The sequence below is a fragment of the Saccopteryx bilineata genome, chromosome 5, assembly GCF_036850765.1.
Source record: "Saccopteryx bilineata isolate mSacBil1 chromosome 5, mSacBil1_pri_phased_curated, whole genome shotgun sequence".
Lineage (NCBI taxonomy): Eukaryota > Metazoa > Chordata > Mammalia > Chiroptera > Emballonuridae > Saccopteryx > Saccopteryx bilineata.
Window position 1 is genome coordinate 198,563,175 of NC_089494.1, and position 15,802 is coordinate 198,578,976.

The 15,802-nt window shown below is 35.3% G+C and overlaps 1 protein-coding gene across 7 annotated transcripts in view; it reads left to right on the forward strand.

Moving 5' to 3' along the window:
* Positions 1 to 15,802, forward strand: part of WDFY3 (WD repeat and FYVE domain containing 3) — a 281,383-nt gene that overhangs the window by 137,677 nt on the left and 127,904 nt on the right. For all 7 annotated transcript variants that reach the window (XM_066281026.1, XM_066281031.1, XM_066281029.1 and 4 more), the window contains 3 exons: positions 11,422 to 11,889; positions 12,984 to 13,085; positions 15,556 to 15,749. In XM_066281026.1, coding sequence (XP_066137123.1) covers positions 11,422 to 11,889; positions 12,984 to 13,085; positions 15,556 to 15,749 — 764 coding nt within the window. The remainder of the gene's footprint in view (positions 1 to 11,421; positions 11,890 to 12,983; positions 13,086 to 15,555; positions 15,750 to 15,802) is intronic.

Genomic DNA, 15,802 nt, shown 5'->3' on the forward strand with positions numbered 1-15,802 from the left:
TTAGTTGAGGCTCTGTAGATCACTCACCTGGATTACCATGGTTTTTTGGCTCTGGCCAGTTGTCTCAGTGGTGGAGTGTCGGACCAGAGTGTAGATCTCCAGGGTCCGATTCCTAGTCAGGACACACAGGAGAGGTGCCCATCTGCTTCTTTACCCCTCCCCATCTCGTTTCTCTCTTTCTTTCCCTCCTGCAGCCATTGCTTGATTGGAGCGATTTAGCCCCAGGTGCTGAGGATGGCCCCATGGCCTTGGCCTCAGGCACTAAGAAGAGCTTGGTTGCTGAGCAGTGGAGTAATGCCTCAGATGGGCAGAGCATCGTCCCCTAGTTGGCTTGCCTGGTGGATTCTAGTCACATGTGGGAGTCTGTTTCTGCCTCCAGTCTTCTCACTGAACAAACAAACACAAAAACTATATCTTTTTTTTTTTTAAGTGAGAGGAAGGAGATAGAGTGACAGGCTGCCGCATGCACCCCAACAGATATCCAGCTGACAACCCCATTTAGGGCCGATGCTCAGACCAACTGAGCTATCCTCAGCAGTTGAGGCCAATACTTGGTCGAACTGAGCTATCTTCAGCACCCAGGGTAATGCTCGAACCAGTTGAGCCACTGGCTGTGAGAAGGGAAGAGGGAGAGAAGAAGAACAGTGAGGGGTTGAGAAGCAGATGGTTGCTTCTCATGTATGCTCTGACTGGGGATCGAACCTGGGACATCTGCACACCTGGTCATTGCTCAGTCCACTGAGTCAACCAACCAGGGCCACCACAGATGTCTTTTTAACTCATCTCACCTTTTCAGATCCATCTCCACATTATTTCATAACTGTGGTGACTTTGAATCTGAAAAATTTATGAATACTCAGACCAAAATAGTGGTCTGAGTATGGAATGAACTCTTGTATTTTCTTTTTTAAACGCTTTTTTCTTATTTCATTTAACTTATGCCTGTATCATTTAGGTTTTTTTCAGGTACCACTTTTGCATCAGATTCTGAAAATTTTTGTGTATATACAAATATCCTTTCAAAGCTTAGATTAATTCAGTTTTTTGGTGTTGTTTCTGCATATGTATACTTGAAAGTAATGAGGTGGTAATTGTCATCTTTTAGAATGATTTTCTTACTTAAACTTTATTTTATTTAGTTATTTGAGTACCAAACAGATTGAAGTCAGTTAATGTAAAATTTGAAATTTAGGATATCTCTGTTTAATTAAAATATTAGGGCATTTTTATGTCAATATTGAAGGGATATTCCTGCTTTATATAGATAGAACAGTCTTTGTTATCTTTTATTTATTTTTATTTTTTTATTTAGAAAATTAAATTTAACAGGGTGACATTGATCAGCAAGAGTACACAGATTTTGAGTAAACATTTCCACATCATTTGGACAGTTGATTATGTTGTGTATTCATCACCCAAAGTCAAATCATTCTCTGTCACCTTATATTTGTCCCTCTTTATATCCTTCCCCTTCCCACACATCCCCCTCCTACACATCTGCCTTTCCCCCATCCCCCTCCTCCTGATAACTACTGTACTCTTATCTAATCTATGTCCATGAGTCTCAATTTTGTATCCCACCTATGTGTGGAATCCTACAGTTCTTAGCTTTTTCTGATTTTCTTATTTCACTCAGTATAATGTTATCAGGCTTCATCCATGTTGTCATAAATGATACTGTTATTGTTTCTTATGGCTATTATTCGTGTGTGTGTGTGTGTGTGTGTGTGTGTGTGTGTGTGTGTGTGTATGTATCTCACATCTTCTTTATCCAATCCTCTTTCAAAGGGTTGTTTCCATGTCTTGGACACTGTGAATAATGCTGCGATGAACATGGAGGTGCATGTGTCTTTATGTACCAATGTTTTCAAGTTTTTGGAGTATATACACAGTAGAGGGATTGCTGGGTCATATGGTAGTTCTATTAATATTTTGAGGAACCACCATACTTTCTTCCATAATGGTTGTACTAATTTATATTGGTACTAGCAGTGAACGAGGGTTCCTTTTTCTCCACAGCCTCTCCAACACTTATTACCTGTCTTGTTGATAATAGCTAATCTAACAGGTGTGAAGTGGTATTTCATTGTAGTTTTGATTTGCATTTCTCAAATAACTAGTGAAGATGAGTATTTTTTCATATATCTGTTGGCCAGTTGTATGTCTTCTTGGGAGAAGTGTCTATTCTTGTCCTCTCCCCATTTCTTAATTGAATTGTTTGCTTATTTGTTGCTGAGTTTTGTGAGCTCTTTATATATTTTGGATATTAATGCCTTATCGGAGCTGTTGTTTGCAAATATCATCTCCCATTTAGTTGGCTGCCTATTTGCTTTGTTGTCAGTTTCTTTTGCTGTGCAGAGGCTTTTTGGTTTGATAAAGTCTCATTTATTTTTGCCTTTACTTCCCTTGCCTTTGGGGTTCATAAATTGTTCTCTATGGCCAAGGTCCCTGAGTTTAGTACCTCTGTTTCCTTCTATGTAATTTATTGTTTCAGATCTTATATTTAGGTCCATTATTGATCCATTTTGAATTAATTTTTCTGCAGGGGGACAACCTGTACTCAAGTTTTATTCTTTTGCATGTGACTATTTAATTTTCCCAGCACCATTTATTGAAGAGGCTTTCTTTTCTCCACTGTGTGTTTTTGGTTCCTCTATCAAAGATGATTTGCCAGTATAAGTACGGTATTTCTGGGCTCTCAATTCTGTTCCATTGGTCTTGTGTCTATTTTTCTGCCAATACCATACTGTTTTTTTTTTGTTTTTTTTTTTTTATAAGTTTTATTTATTTATTTATTTTACAGAGACAGAGAGTGAGTCAGAGAGAGGGATAGACAGGGACAGACAGACAGGAACGGAGAGAGATGAGAAGCATCAATCATCAGTTTCTCGTTGCGCGTTGCGACTTCTTAGTTGCTCATTGATTGCTTTCTCACATGTGCCTTGACCATGGGCCTTCAGCAGACCGAGTAACCCCCTGCTGGGGCCAGCGACCTTGGGTCCAAGCTGGTGAACTCTTTGCTCAAGCCAGATGAGCCAGCGCTCAAGCTGGCGACCTCGGGGTCTCGAACCTGGGTCCTTCCGCATCCCAGTCCGACGCTCTATCCACTGCGCCACCACCTGGTCAGGCTACCATACTGTTTTGATTGTCATGGCTCTGCAGTATAATTTGAAGTCAGGAATTGTAATGCCTCTTGCTTTATTCTTTTTTCTCAGGATTCCTTTGAATATTCAAAGTTTTTTATGGTTCCATACAAACCTGGTGATCTTTTTGTTTCATTTGTTATTTCAAAAAATGACATTGGAATTTTGATAGGAATTGCATTAAATTTGTATATTGATTTGGATAATATGGTCATTTTAACTATGTTTACTTTTGATGTCCAAGAATATGGGATATTTTTCCATTTCATTGTGTCTTTTTCAATTTCTTTTAGTAAAACTTCATAGTTTTAAATATATAGATCCTTTACATTCTTTATTATGTTTATTCCTAGGTATTGTTTTTGTTGCCACTGTAAAAAATATTTTTTACTGAATTCATTTTCTGAAGTTTCATTGTTGTCATATATGAAAGTAATAGATTTCCATATGTTGATTTTGCATTCTGTGATATTATTGTATTGGTTTATTGTTTTTGTTAGTCTTTCTGTGGAGTCTTTGGGGTTTTCTGTATACAGGATCATGTCATCTGCAAAAATGGAAACCTTTACTTCTTTTTCTATGTCAATGCCTTTTATTTCTTTCTCTTGTCTGATTGATCTGGCTAAAACTTTCCTCAGATCTGTGAGGAAAGAGAAAAATTTGGTGGTCCTCCAGATTCTCTCTTTTCCAGAGTCTACCATGAAAGTGTTCTATATTCTGCCCTCCATTTCTACCCATGCCACCTTCAGTCCCTTCTGTGCTCGGCACCTTTCAGGCACCACTGTGAGCCCAGCTCGGGTTCCTTCTCTGCATTATAGTTGTCCAATTTGTTGACATTTCAAGGAGAGATATCAGGAATATCTCTCACTTGGCCATTTCTCTGATGTCACTTAATTATCTGTTAGCTTTATTTATTATTCTCCTTTCCCAATTAAATATTGTAGGAATTTAATGGTTATGACAGTCCTGAATAACTATTCTTGATCACATCAGCGTTCAAAATATACTTTAGATTTGTATGCTACTTATTTAGGTGCTATTACTTGGCAATTTCCTTTAAGTACTTTTGGATAAAAAGCCAAATTATAAACTTTTGTTTAGTTTTATTGTACATAAGATATACTAAATTTGAAAATAATATTACAAATAGAAAATCTTTTTTTTGGATTAGTCACAAGAAATGATTGAGTCTTATGTGTACTATAAGACTGGTTGTTTAGCTACTAGAAAAGCCAAATATGACAGTGTATTACAAACAACAGCTGATGCCAACCCAAGAAGACCTAGAAATAACACAACTGAAAATTGGAGGCAGACAACACCAAGCCTAGACTCAGCTAGCTCTACAAACAACACACCTAAACACACGGACATAATGAGAAGACAGAGAAGTGCAATCCAAATGAAAACACAAGAAAAACCTCCAGAAAAAGAACTGAGTGATATGGAAATAACCAAACTACTGGATGCAGAGTTTAAAATAATGATTGTTAGGATGCTTAGGGATCTTAGAACAATGGATAGTGATTACGAACACCTAAATAAAGAGATAGCAAGTATAAAAAAGAACATTAAAATATTAAAAAAGAATCAGTTGGAGATGACAAATACAATATCAGAAATGAAGACCACAATGAAAGGAATTAAAAGCAGGATGGATGAAGCTGAGAATTGAATCAGCAAGTTGGAGGACAAGATGAACGAAGACATGGAAGCAGAGTAGAAAAAAGAACAGAGACTCAAAAAGTCTGAGGAAACTCTAAGAGAGCTCTGTGACAACATGAACAGAAATAATATCTGCATCATATGGGTTCCTGAAGAAGAAGAGAAAGAACAAGGGATAGAAACTTTATTCAATCAAATCATAGCTGAAAACTTCCCTAAATTAATGCAGAGAAGGGTCTCACAAGTTCATGTATCAGAGAGAACTCCATTAAAGAGAAACCCAAAGAAATCTTTCACCAAGACACATCATAATTAAAATACCAAAGCTAAGCGATAAAGAGAAAATATTAAAAGCTGCTCGAGAGAAAAAGACTATCACCTACAAAGAAGCCCCCATAGGATGACATCCAATTTCTCAACAGAAACACTTGGAACCAGAAGGGAATGGCAAAAAATATTTAAAGTAATGCAGAACAAGACCTACAACCAAGGCTACTTTATCCAGTAAGGCTATCATTTAAAATTGAAGGAGAAATAATAAGCTTCCCAGACAAAACAAACAAACAATGAATTCATTACAACCAAACCAATGCTGCAGGAAATGTTAAGGGGCCTGTTGTAAAAAGATCAAAGTGGGAAAAGAATATAGCAAAAGAGGAATACAGCTTTAAAGAATAAAATGGCAATAAACAACTACATATCAATAATAACTTTAAATGTAAATGGATTAAATGATCCAATCAAAAGACATAGGATATCTGTTTAGATAAGAAAATAGGACCCATACTTATGCTCTATACAAGAGACACACCTTAAAACAAAAGATGCACATAGACTGAAGATAAAAGGATGGAAAAAACCATTTCATGCAAATGGAAATGAAAAAAAAAGCTGGGGTAGCAATACTTAGACAAAATGGACTTTAAAACAAAGGCTATAGTAAGAAATAAAGAAGGTTACTACATAATGATAAAGGGAGTAATCCAACAGGAAGATATAACCATCAAAAATATCTACGCACCTAATATAGGAGCACCTAAATATATAAAGCAGACTTTGATGGATATAAAGGGCGAGATCAACAGCAATACTATAATAGGAGATTTCAATACCCCACTAACATCACTAGATAGATCCTCAAGAAAGAACATTAACAAAGAAACGGCAAACTTAAAGGACACACTAGATCAACTTGATTTAATATCTGTAGAACCTTTCACACTAAGGCAGCAGAATACACATTCTTTTCAAGTGCTCATGGTACATTCTCTAGGATAGACCACATGTTAGGACACAAAAGCAGTCTCAACAAATTTAAGAAGATTGAAATCATATCAGGCATGTTCTCTGATCACAATGGCATGAAACTAGAAATCAACCACAACAGAAAAACTGAAAAATACTCAAATACATGGAAACTAAATAGCATGTTATTAAATAATGAATGGGTTAACAATGAAATCAAAGAAGAAATAAAAATATTCCTAGAAACAAATGATAATGAGCATACAACAACTCAAGATTTATGTGACACAGCAAAAGCAGTCCTGAGAGGGAAGTTTATAACACTACAGGCATTCCTTAAGAAGCTTGAAAAAGCTCAAATAAACAACCTAACCCTTCATTTAAAAAAACTAGAAAAAGAACAGCAAGTAAGGCCCAGAGGTAGTAGAAGGAAGGAAATAATAAAGATCAGAGCAGAAATAAATGACATAGAGGCTAAAGAAACAATACAGAGGATCAATGAAACCCAAGAGCTGGTTCTTTGAAAAGGTAAACAAGATCGATGAACCTTTAATGAGACTCACCAAGAAAGGGGAGAGAGGACTCAAATAAATAAAGTTAGAAATGAGAGTGGAGAAATAACAACTGACACAACAGAAATACAAAATATTATAAGAAAATACTATGAAGAACTGTATGCCAAAAAATAAACAACCTAAGTGAAATGGTCAAATTCTTTGAAAAATATAATCTTCCAAAAATCTATCTGGAAGAATCAGATTTAGACCGATTACAACAAAAGCATTCGAAACAGTTATCAAAAAGCTCCCAAAATACAAATCCCCTGGGCCCAATGGCTTCACTGGTGAATTCTACCAAATATTCAAAGAAGAATTAACTCCTATTCTTAAGCTATTTCAAAAAATTAAAGAGCAAGGAACACTTCCAAGTTCCTTTTATGAGGCGAACATAATTCTGATTCCAAAACCAGGCAAACACAACAGAAAGAAAGAATATTATAGGCCAATATCCCTGATGAATTTAGATGCTAAAATTCTCAACAAAATATTAGCAAAACCAGATCAGCAATACATGAAAAAAAGCATACATCATGATCAAGTGGGATTTATTCTGGGGAGGCAAGGATGGTACATCAATTAATGTGCACCACATAAACAAAAGAAAGGCGAAAAACCACATAATAATTTCCATAGATGCAGAAGAAGCATTTGATAAAATCCAGCATCCATTTATGATCAAAACTCTTAGCAAAGTGGGAATACAGGGAACATACCTCAACATGATAAAGGCCATCTATGACAAACCCACAGCCAACATCATAATTAATGCACAAAAAAGCAATTCCCCTAAAATCAGGAACAAGGGAGGGGTGCCTCCTTTCACGACTCTTATTCAACATAGTACTGGAAGTCCTAGCTATAGCAGTCAGACAAGAAAAAGAAATAAAAGGCATCCAAATTGGAAAAGAAGAAATAAAATTAGCATTATTTGCAGATGATATGATATTGTATATAGAAAACCCTAAAGTCTCAGTCAAAAAACTACTTGACCTAATAAACGAATTCAGCCAGCTAGCAGGATATAAAATTAGTACACAGAAATCAGAGGCATTTTTATACACTAACAATGAACTGTCAGAAAGAGAAATTAAGGAAACAATCTTCTTCACTATTGCAACAAAAAAAATAAAGTACCTAGGAGTAAATTTAACCAAGTTGGTTAAAGAATTGTACTCAGAAAATTATAAAACATTGATAAAAGAAATCAAGGAAGATATAAACAAGTGGAAGCATATACCATGCTCATGGTTAGGAAGAATAAACATCATTAAAATGTCTATATTACCCAAAGCAATTTATAAATTCAATGCAATACCAATTAAAATACCAATGACATACTTCAAAGATATAAAACACATATTCCAAAAATTTATATGGAACCAAGAAAGAACATGAATAGCCTCAGCAATCTTGAAAGAGAAGAATAAAGTGGGAGGTATCACACTTCCTGATATCAAGTTATACTACAAGGTCATTATACTCAAAACAGCTTGGTACTGGCATAAGAATAGGCATATAGATCAATGGAACAGAACGGAGAGCCCAGAAATAAACCTACATCTTTATGGACAATTGATATTTGACAAAGGAGAAAAGAGCATACAATGGAGTAAAGACAATCTCTTTATTAAATGGTGCTGGGAAAACTGGACAGCTACCTGCAAAAAAAAAAAAAAATGAAACTAGACCACTAACTTACACCATGCACAAAAATAAACTCAAAATAGATAAAGGACTTAAATGTAAGTCGTGAAACCATAAGCATCCTAGAAGAAAACATAGGCAATAATAAGCTCACCGATATCTATCACAGCAATATATTTGCTGATTTATCTTCACAGGCAAATGAAATAAAATACAGGATAAAGAAATGGGACTATATCAAACTAAAAAGGTTTTGCACAGCTAAAGACAATATGAACAGAATGAAAAGACAAACCACACAATGGGAGAACATATTTGACAATACGTCTGATAAGGGGTTAATAACCAAAATTTATAAAGAACTTGTAATACTCAACACCAGGAAGACAAACAATCCAATGAAAAAATGGGCACAAGAAATGAATAGACACTTCTCCAGAGAGGACATACAGATGGCCAATAGACAGATGAAAAAATGTTCAACATCCCTAATCATTAGAGAAGTGCAAATTAAAACCACAATGAGATATCACCTCACACCAGTCAGAATGGCGCTCATCAACAAAACAACACACGATAGGTGCTGGAGAGGATGTGGAGAAAGGGGAACCCTCCTGCACTTTTGGTGGGAATGCCTACTTGTGCAGCCACTTTGGAAAACAGTATGAAGATTCCTGAAAAAATTAGAAATGGAACTGCCCTTTGACCCAGCCCTCCCACTTGTAGGAATATATCCCAAGGACACCATATCACCGACTGAAAAAAAGAAATGCACCCCCATGTTTATGGCAGCATTGTTCACAATAACAAAGATCTGGAAACAGCCCAAGTGTTCGGCAGTGGACAAGTGGATTAAAAAGCAGTGGTATATATATATATACAATGGAATACTATGGGGTTATGAAAAAGAAGGAAATATTACCTTTTGCAAAAATATGGATGTACCTGGAAACGATTATGTTGAGTGAAATAAGCCAGGCAGAGAAAGAAAAATATCATGTGACCTCACTTATTTGAGGAATCCAAGGAACGATGTGACCTGAGGAATGGGACTGAGACAGAGGAGAGATCAAAGGGACCAGAGGAAAAGAGGACAGAGGGAAAGGGGATGATAGGATGGGATAAACCTGAAGGGAAGGGGGGAGGGCGCTGTTAGGAGGGGGACAAGGGAGATTTTGAGGGGAATAAAAAAGAAAAAAAAAACCTGATTGTTTATTGATAGTTAAAATATTCTGGTTTTGAAGCCTGTTGGGAATTGTCAGAGTATTCCTTCGTCATTTACTATAATCTGCTTGTTTTAACTATATGCTAATGGTCCGTATATAAATTGGATAATAAGTAGAATTAAGGATATATCAGAGCAGATTTATTAGTATAACTAAAAGAAATTAGTAAGAGCCAAATGTTCTGCTGACTACTGAATTCTAGTATTATCTTTGTGTGCAAAGATTACCACATTTTACATTTGACTTTTAATTGGGTGTCTATGTACACATTGTGTTCAGTTCAGCTCTTTGTGGTGGACATCTTGTTCTCCAGGTTGGTTATTAATATTCCTTATCTTTATCTGTGATATTACTTGAAACCAAATAATGAAGATGGAACTTAGGAAAATCTAAATTTTCCTCTATTACTATAAACTTATCTTTAACGCCTTCTTTTATAGTGAGTCTTGATATGGACAGCAGAAAGATGCAAATTCCCAGATAGAGGTGTTCTTTAACCTTATTTGTCACCTTTTGTCACATATACTCAGAATTTTACATTTGTATCTTCGTCGTTAGTCTGAGCTTATTTTTTATTTACCTGCTGGTAATAAAAAAGTAGAGACGTCCTAAAAAAACCAAGCATTTGATTAATGAGGAGCTGGAAGTGAAGACAAATCTTTAGAATTTGCCATATATGTAATTAATTTGTTATAAACAAACAAAATTGAAATCATATAAAGAATGAAAAAAAACTTGAATCTTTGCATTTTTCAGATAATGTCCAAACTAGGATTTCTGAGCAGCCTTTTTAACCCATGTTACTTTGTTTCTTTTTTTTTTTAAGTTTTGTGTTTATCTTCTTTCTAAAGTCCTGCTTACTCTGTCAGGCTTTGAGTTAATTTTTTGGTGGCTCTTGCAGATGCCTTAGACTGCTAGAGCTGTGATCCTGCCAATGATTTTTAGAGGGAAGCACTTCTTTCATGCGCCTCAAATACTTTGTACATTAATTTCTTTATAATTGTTGTTTACTAATTTACCTCATAAGAGCCTTGGATACAAATTGTTGTCCTTTTCCAGTTGGTCTGTTTGAAAATATAGCTTTAACAAACATTAATTGCTTTAACAAACATAGAAGAAATTTCACTTTGAGCTTGAAAACAAAATAATTTTTTTTGAGAGAGAGAAACAGGTATAGACAGACAGGAAGGGAAGGAGCTGAGAAGCTTCAACTCTAGTTGTGGCACCTTAATTGCTCATTGATTGCTTTCTTATATGTGCCTTGATATGGGGGGCTCCAGCTGAGCCTGTGACCCCTTGCTCAAGCCAGCAACCCTGGGCTCAAGCCAGTAACCTCCGAGCTCAAGCTGGTGACCTCAGGGTTTCAAACCTGGGTTCTCAGTGTCCCAGGCTGACGCCCTATTCACTGCGCCACCACCTGGTAAGGCGAAAACAAAATAAGCTTCTGAACTAAAGTTCTGATGTTGTAATTATAAAGGGAAAACTATAGTAGAAAAGAGTGATTTTTTTCCTCCTTCCTATTTTCCTGCTTCTATTCTTGCAGCTCTCAAACAAATCTCTTAGTTTAGCCTGTAAGTCTGATAGAGAAGTACCTGTTCTTAGAGACAGGATCAGTCTTACAGATAATAAAAAACAAAAGACCTTCTCATTTTCAAACTCTGAGGAATGGACCCATATAATACGCTCTATTCTCTAAAACAGTCTGTTTCAACATATACTAGTCTTGAATTGGTATAATCTTATTAATGCATTAAAAGTTTAATCAGTGTTATTTTTAATAAATTACTGAACTTGATGAAGAAAAACAAGAACTTTAAAAAAAGTGTTATAGTAAATAGTTGATAAATGTTACAATTTATGATCTATTTAAATAGACTAGTTTGCCATGATTAAATCATCACATCACACCTACTTTTGTGTTCTTGTCTTCTATTTTAGGTCACAGTGTGAGAAACGTCCCGGCCTTTGCAGTTCTTCAGAATGCATTTTTAAAAGCAAAAACCAACTTCCTTGCCCAAATCATCCTTGATGCCATCACAAACATTTACATGGCTGACAGTGTCAATTATTTTATCCTAGAGTCACAGCACACATTGTCACAGTTTGCAGAGAAGATTTCTAAGCTCCCAGAAGTACAAAACAAATACTTTGAGATGTTGGAGTTTGTTGTTTTTAGCTTAAATTATATCCCTTGTAAAGAACTTATTAGTGTTAGCATTCTCTTAAAGTCTAGCGCTTCTTACCACTGTAGCATTGTTGCAATGAAAACACTTCTTAAGTTTACACGACATGACTACATATTTAAGGACGTGTTCAGGGAGGTGGGCCTTCTGGAGGTCATGGTAAACCTTTTGCACAAATATGCTGCCCTCTTGAAGGATCCAACTCAGGCACTAAATGAACAAGGTAAAGCATTTTCCATAACTTTTATAATTTTTATTTGACGGAGGTTCTTTGGGCAGGTTGTTTTTTTCATGTTTTGTCTTTTATTTGGTTATTTACTTGAATGATTTACTGATGTGCATTATCGTGATATAGTTGGGAATATTTCCTACAGTTAAGTTGTTCATTCAACCTCTGCTAGGGAGTTTGTAAAGAAGTGGGTGGGATCTAGAAGTATGTCGCTGTGGTAGAAGAGAATTTAAGGTAAAAACTGAGAAAAATAGTTATGATCCACATGATGAGAGTCTACTGTTTTCTTTCTAGAGGGAATTTTAAAAGTTACTAGAAACAATTGGAATGTTAGGTACCTCAAAATGTTTTTATTAATTATAGAAAGCAAATAGATGTATCTCTGTAGTGATGTTATGAATATATATAAATATCTACACATATTGCCTGACCTGTGGTGGTGCAGTGGATAATGCGTCGACCTGGAATGCTGAGGTTGCCAGTTCAAAACCCTGGGCCTGCCCGGTCAAGGTATATATGGGAGTTGATGCTTCCTGCTCCTCCCCCTTCTCTCTCTCTCTCTCTCTCTCTCCTCTAAAATGAATAAATAAAAATTTAAAAAATATATATACATGTATTGTCATTACATACCTTAAATTTTGTTTTTCATTCTTTCTGATAAATCTGATAAAAGTGTGGTAGTATCTGGCACTTAAGTGTTAATGAATTAATACAAGTTCAATAGATAGGATTGTTCATAAACGTTTTTCTCTTTGATGCATTATAATCTGGCATTCTCCTATTGACCTCCTTCACGAGGAAAGCCCCCTGTGAGAAGAATACATTTAACTTTGATTGGCATTTTCCTTCTTAACATTTGTTAAATAACTAACTTTCTAGCCTCACCAAAATAAAATCTGTAAACATGGAAGTTGAACTTATTTTTGGTTGCTGGTAGACATGGGTGGCATTTCTAAAGGTTGTTTTATGTCAGTTGCATTAGTGGGAAAAGTGTATATCAAAGGTTTAAAAATTATTAAAAGATGATTTAATCAAGAAGAAAATAAGCTTGAGTGTTTGTGATTTTGACCTTTGATCCTTTTTACTAGGGGACACAAAAAATAATAGTTCAATTGAAGACCAAAAACACCTGGCTTTGTTGGTTATGGAGACTTTGACAGTGCTTCTTCAAGGATCAAACACAAATGCAGGTAATTAGAGAAGCTAGCAGTTGCTTTGGGAGGATGTTAGCTCTGGTTATATCTTCTGTAATGATTCTGGCTTCTGAAATACTCATCACTTAAGGAAAAGAACTGTTGATTCAGTAATGGTACTCTTATATCTTTAGAATGCAATACTTTTGACCTTTTTAAATATATATATTAGTGATGAAACATAACAGTGATATTATTCCAAAATACATTTTTGTATTTTATTCCTTTTTATAGTGTGCCTTGTGTTTGAAGTCTTTTTTTTTCTATTTTTTACTAAGGTAATGCAGAATCTTAAACAAGTCACTTTGCTTATTTAAATATTTTCCAAAATATCTGCTTCATACTGTATTTTTCAGTAGTTCAATGATAGTAATATAATGTTACAACCTTGAGGAAATATTGAAAAAATGATTCTCTAATAAAGATTGCCTCTCCCAGGTGAATTGGATTTATTAAATCTTTTGCTTTATCTTTGGTCCCAACTTCTCTTCAATCCTTTTTTACTTTTTATTAACAGTTAACTGTATTTAAATACTTGAAATTTTAGCCAACATCAGAAATCTCTCAGATAACAATGTCAATACAGCTTGAGAGAGGAGTAAGTGATAGGGAGTTGAGTTCACATGAGTAGGTTGTTCACAGATGGTATAGCTTTTTAGGCCATGCTGAGGAATTTAAATTGTATTTTAAGTGTTATGGGAAGCCATGGACAAATAAATTAATGAGTGAACGAATAATCAAACTAGCAAGCACACAATGCATGGCTAATTTGCCTGAATGCAGAAGAACTTACTATTCAACGTAATTAAAATATATTTTAAAAAATAACAAAATATATTGTTTGTCCCGTATACAAAGCCAGGTGTCAGAGATACAAAGATAAGATAATTCTTTCCCTAAAGGAATTACAGCCTGAAGGGAAAAGATGTAAACAGGTAACTGTATAGGTAATTATTTAAATGCAGTTTGGGCAAATGCCAAGACAGTTGAATGAATTTAGTTGGTAATTCAAACAATAAGCATGATGAGGCTTAATGGGTATGGTATTAACAGGTTGTCCATGATACAATGATTAATCTCCTTATTTTCACTAAGTGGGTTTAGTTGGCTGAGTAGTCAGAAATGTATTGAGGGTATACTAATAACAGTTCATTAACAAATTAGCTGTTGGTGGCATGATCCACAGGGAGGAACTGAACAATTCTAATGTAGAAGAGTGGAGAGCTTATATTCTTGACTAAAAGTCACTTACTACATCTCCCAGATTACCATTTTTACAAAGTTCTTTTCATCAACTGTCTTCTTGTTAAAAAAAGATGTTATGAGCCCTGAGATTTCAGACATTTAAAACAGTGCTTTGCTCATAGAACTATTAAAAAAATATTAGTCATTATGATTATCTCATGGGCACTAAATGGCAACCAAGATGTAAACATGGTTTTTCCCTGTGCTAAATCTTAAGCACATGACTTACAGTCACCTCAAGGTTATATAGTTCTTAAAAAGTTAGCAAATAAAGAGTGCTAAATAGAAAGGACAGTGGCTGCTACTACAGAATTCACTGACATTTATTTTCTCAGGAAATATTTATTGAAACAAAAAACAGAAAGAAATCTAAGTTTAATGAGGGACTAAACATAGAAACATAATACTAAGACTGTTTGATGTGAAGTAGTATAATAGTGGCATATACAATATACTCTAAAAAGCATAAAGAATAGAATGATTAGTTTGGAGGAAATACTAATTAATGATTTAGGTCACTCGCTCCATTTCTTAATACTCAGAGATGGTATTTGATATGAGAACAGTATCACTCGTGGGTGGGTCTACACGCTATGGATCTGGGCTATCTAGGCATAAATCCTACCCTGCGCTTTGTTAGCTGTGTGATCTTCACCGCATCCCTCAACCTCTGTAAGTCTCATCTCCTCATCTGTATAGGGGATGAGGATCGAATAAATCAGCTCTGTAAAGCATTTGGAGCAATGCACTGACCTTTGTTTACATGCTATATCTATCTAACTAAAAAGTTTGGTTCCCTGTAATTTTTCTTACTGTAGAATAATTTCATTCCATTTCTTTCATACCGCTATTTTGGAAGCCTTATTAGTTTAAATCTCATTTATTTGGGGTATTGTTTGTCTGAAAGCTATTTACATAAATTGATTTCAAGTATTATTCAGCTTAAAGACATAACATAAAAATATTGTGTCTCTTTGGTGTCTACTTATGAAATTTTTGAATGTTCTAGATTTGGAGAATGTGGACATGGTAAATATATCAGGGCATTAATCTTGCATTTAAGGAAATCTGGAGAAAATTTGTGTATGTCTTTGCTGACACCCCACAGTGCAATTTTGAATCATAATTTAGAAGGTGAAAGAGCTGTGTAGTTTTATTTGCACTCTTGAGTTGTTCCTCATACAAAAAGATAAAATTTGAACTTTTGTCTTCCTTCTTTAAGGAATTTTCCGAGAATTTGGAGGTGCAAGATGCGCACATAATATAGTGAAGTACCCTCAATGCCGGCAGCACGCCCTGATGATCATCCAGCAGTTGGTGCTCTCTCCTAATGGGGACGATGACATGGGCACCCTTCTGGGGCTAATGCATTCAGCTCCACCAACAGAATTGCAGTTGAAGACTGACATATTAAGGGTAACTTTGATAAGTGTGTTGTTACTACGCTTTTATGACTAAAATCTGTGATC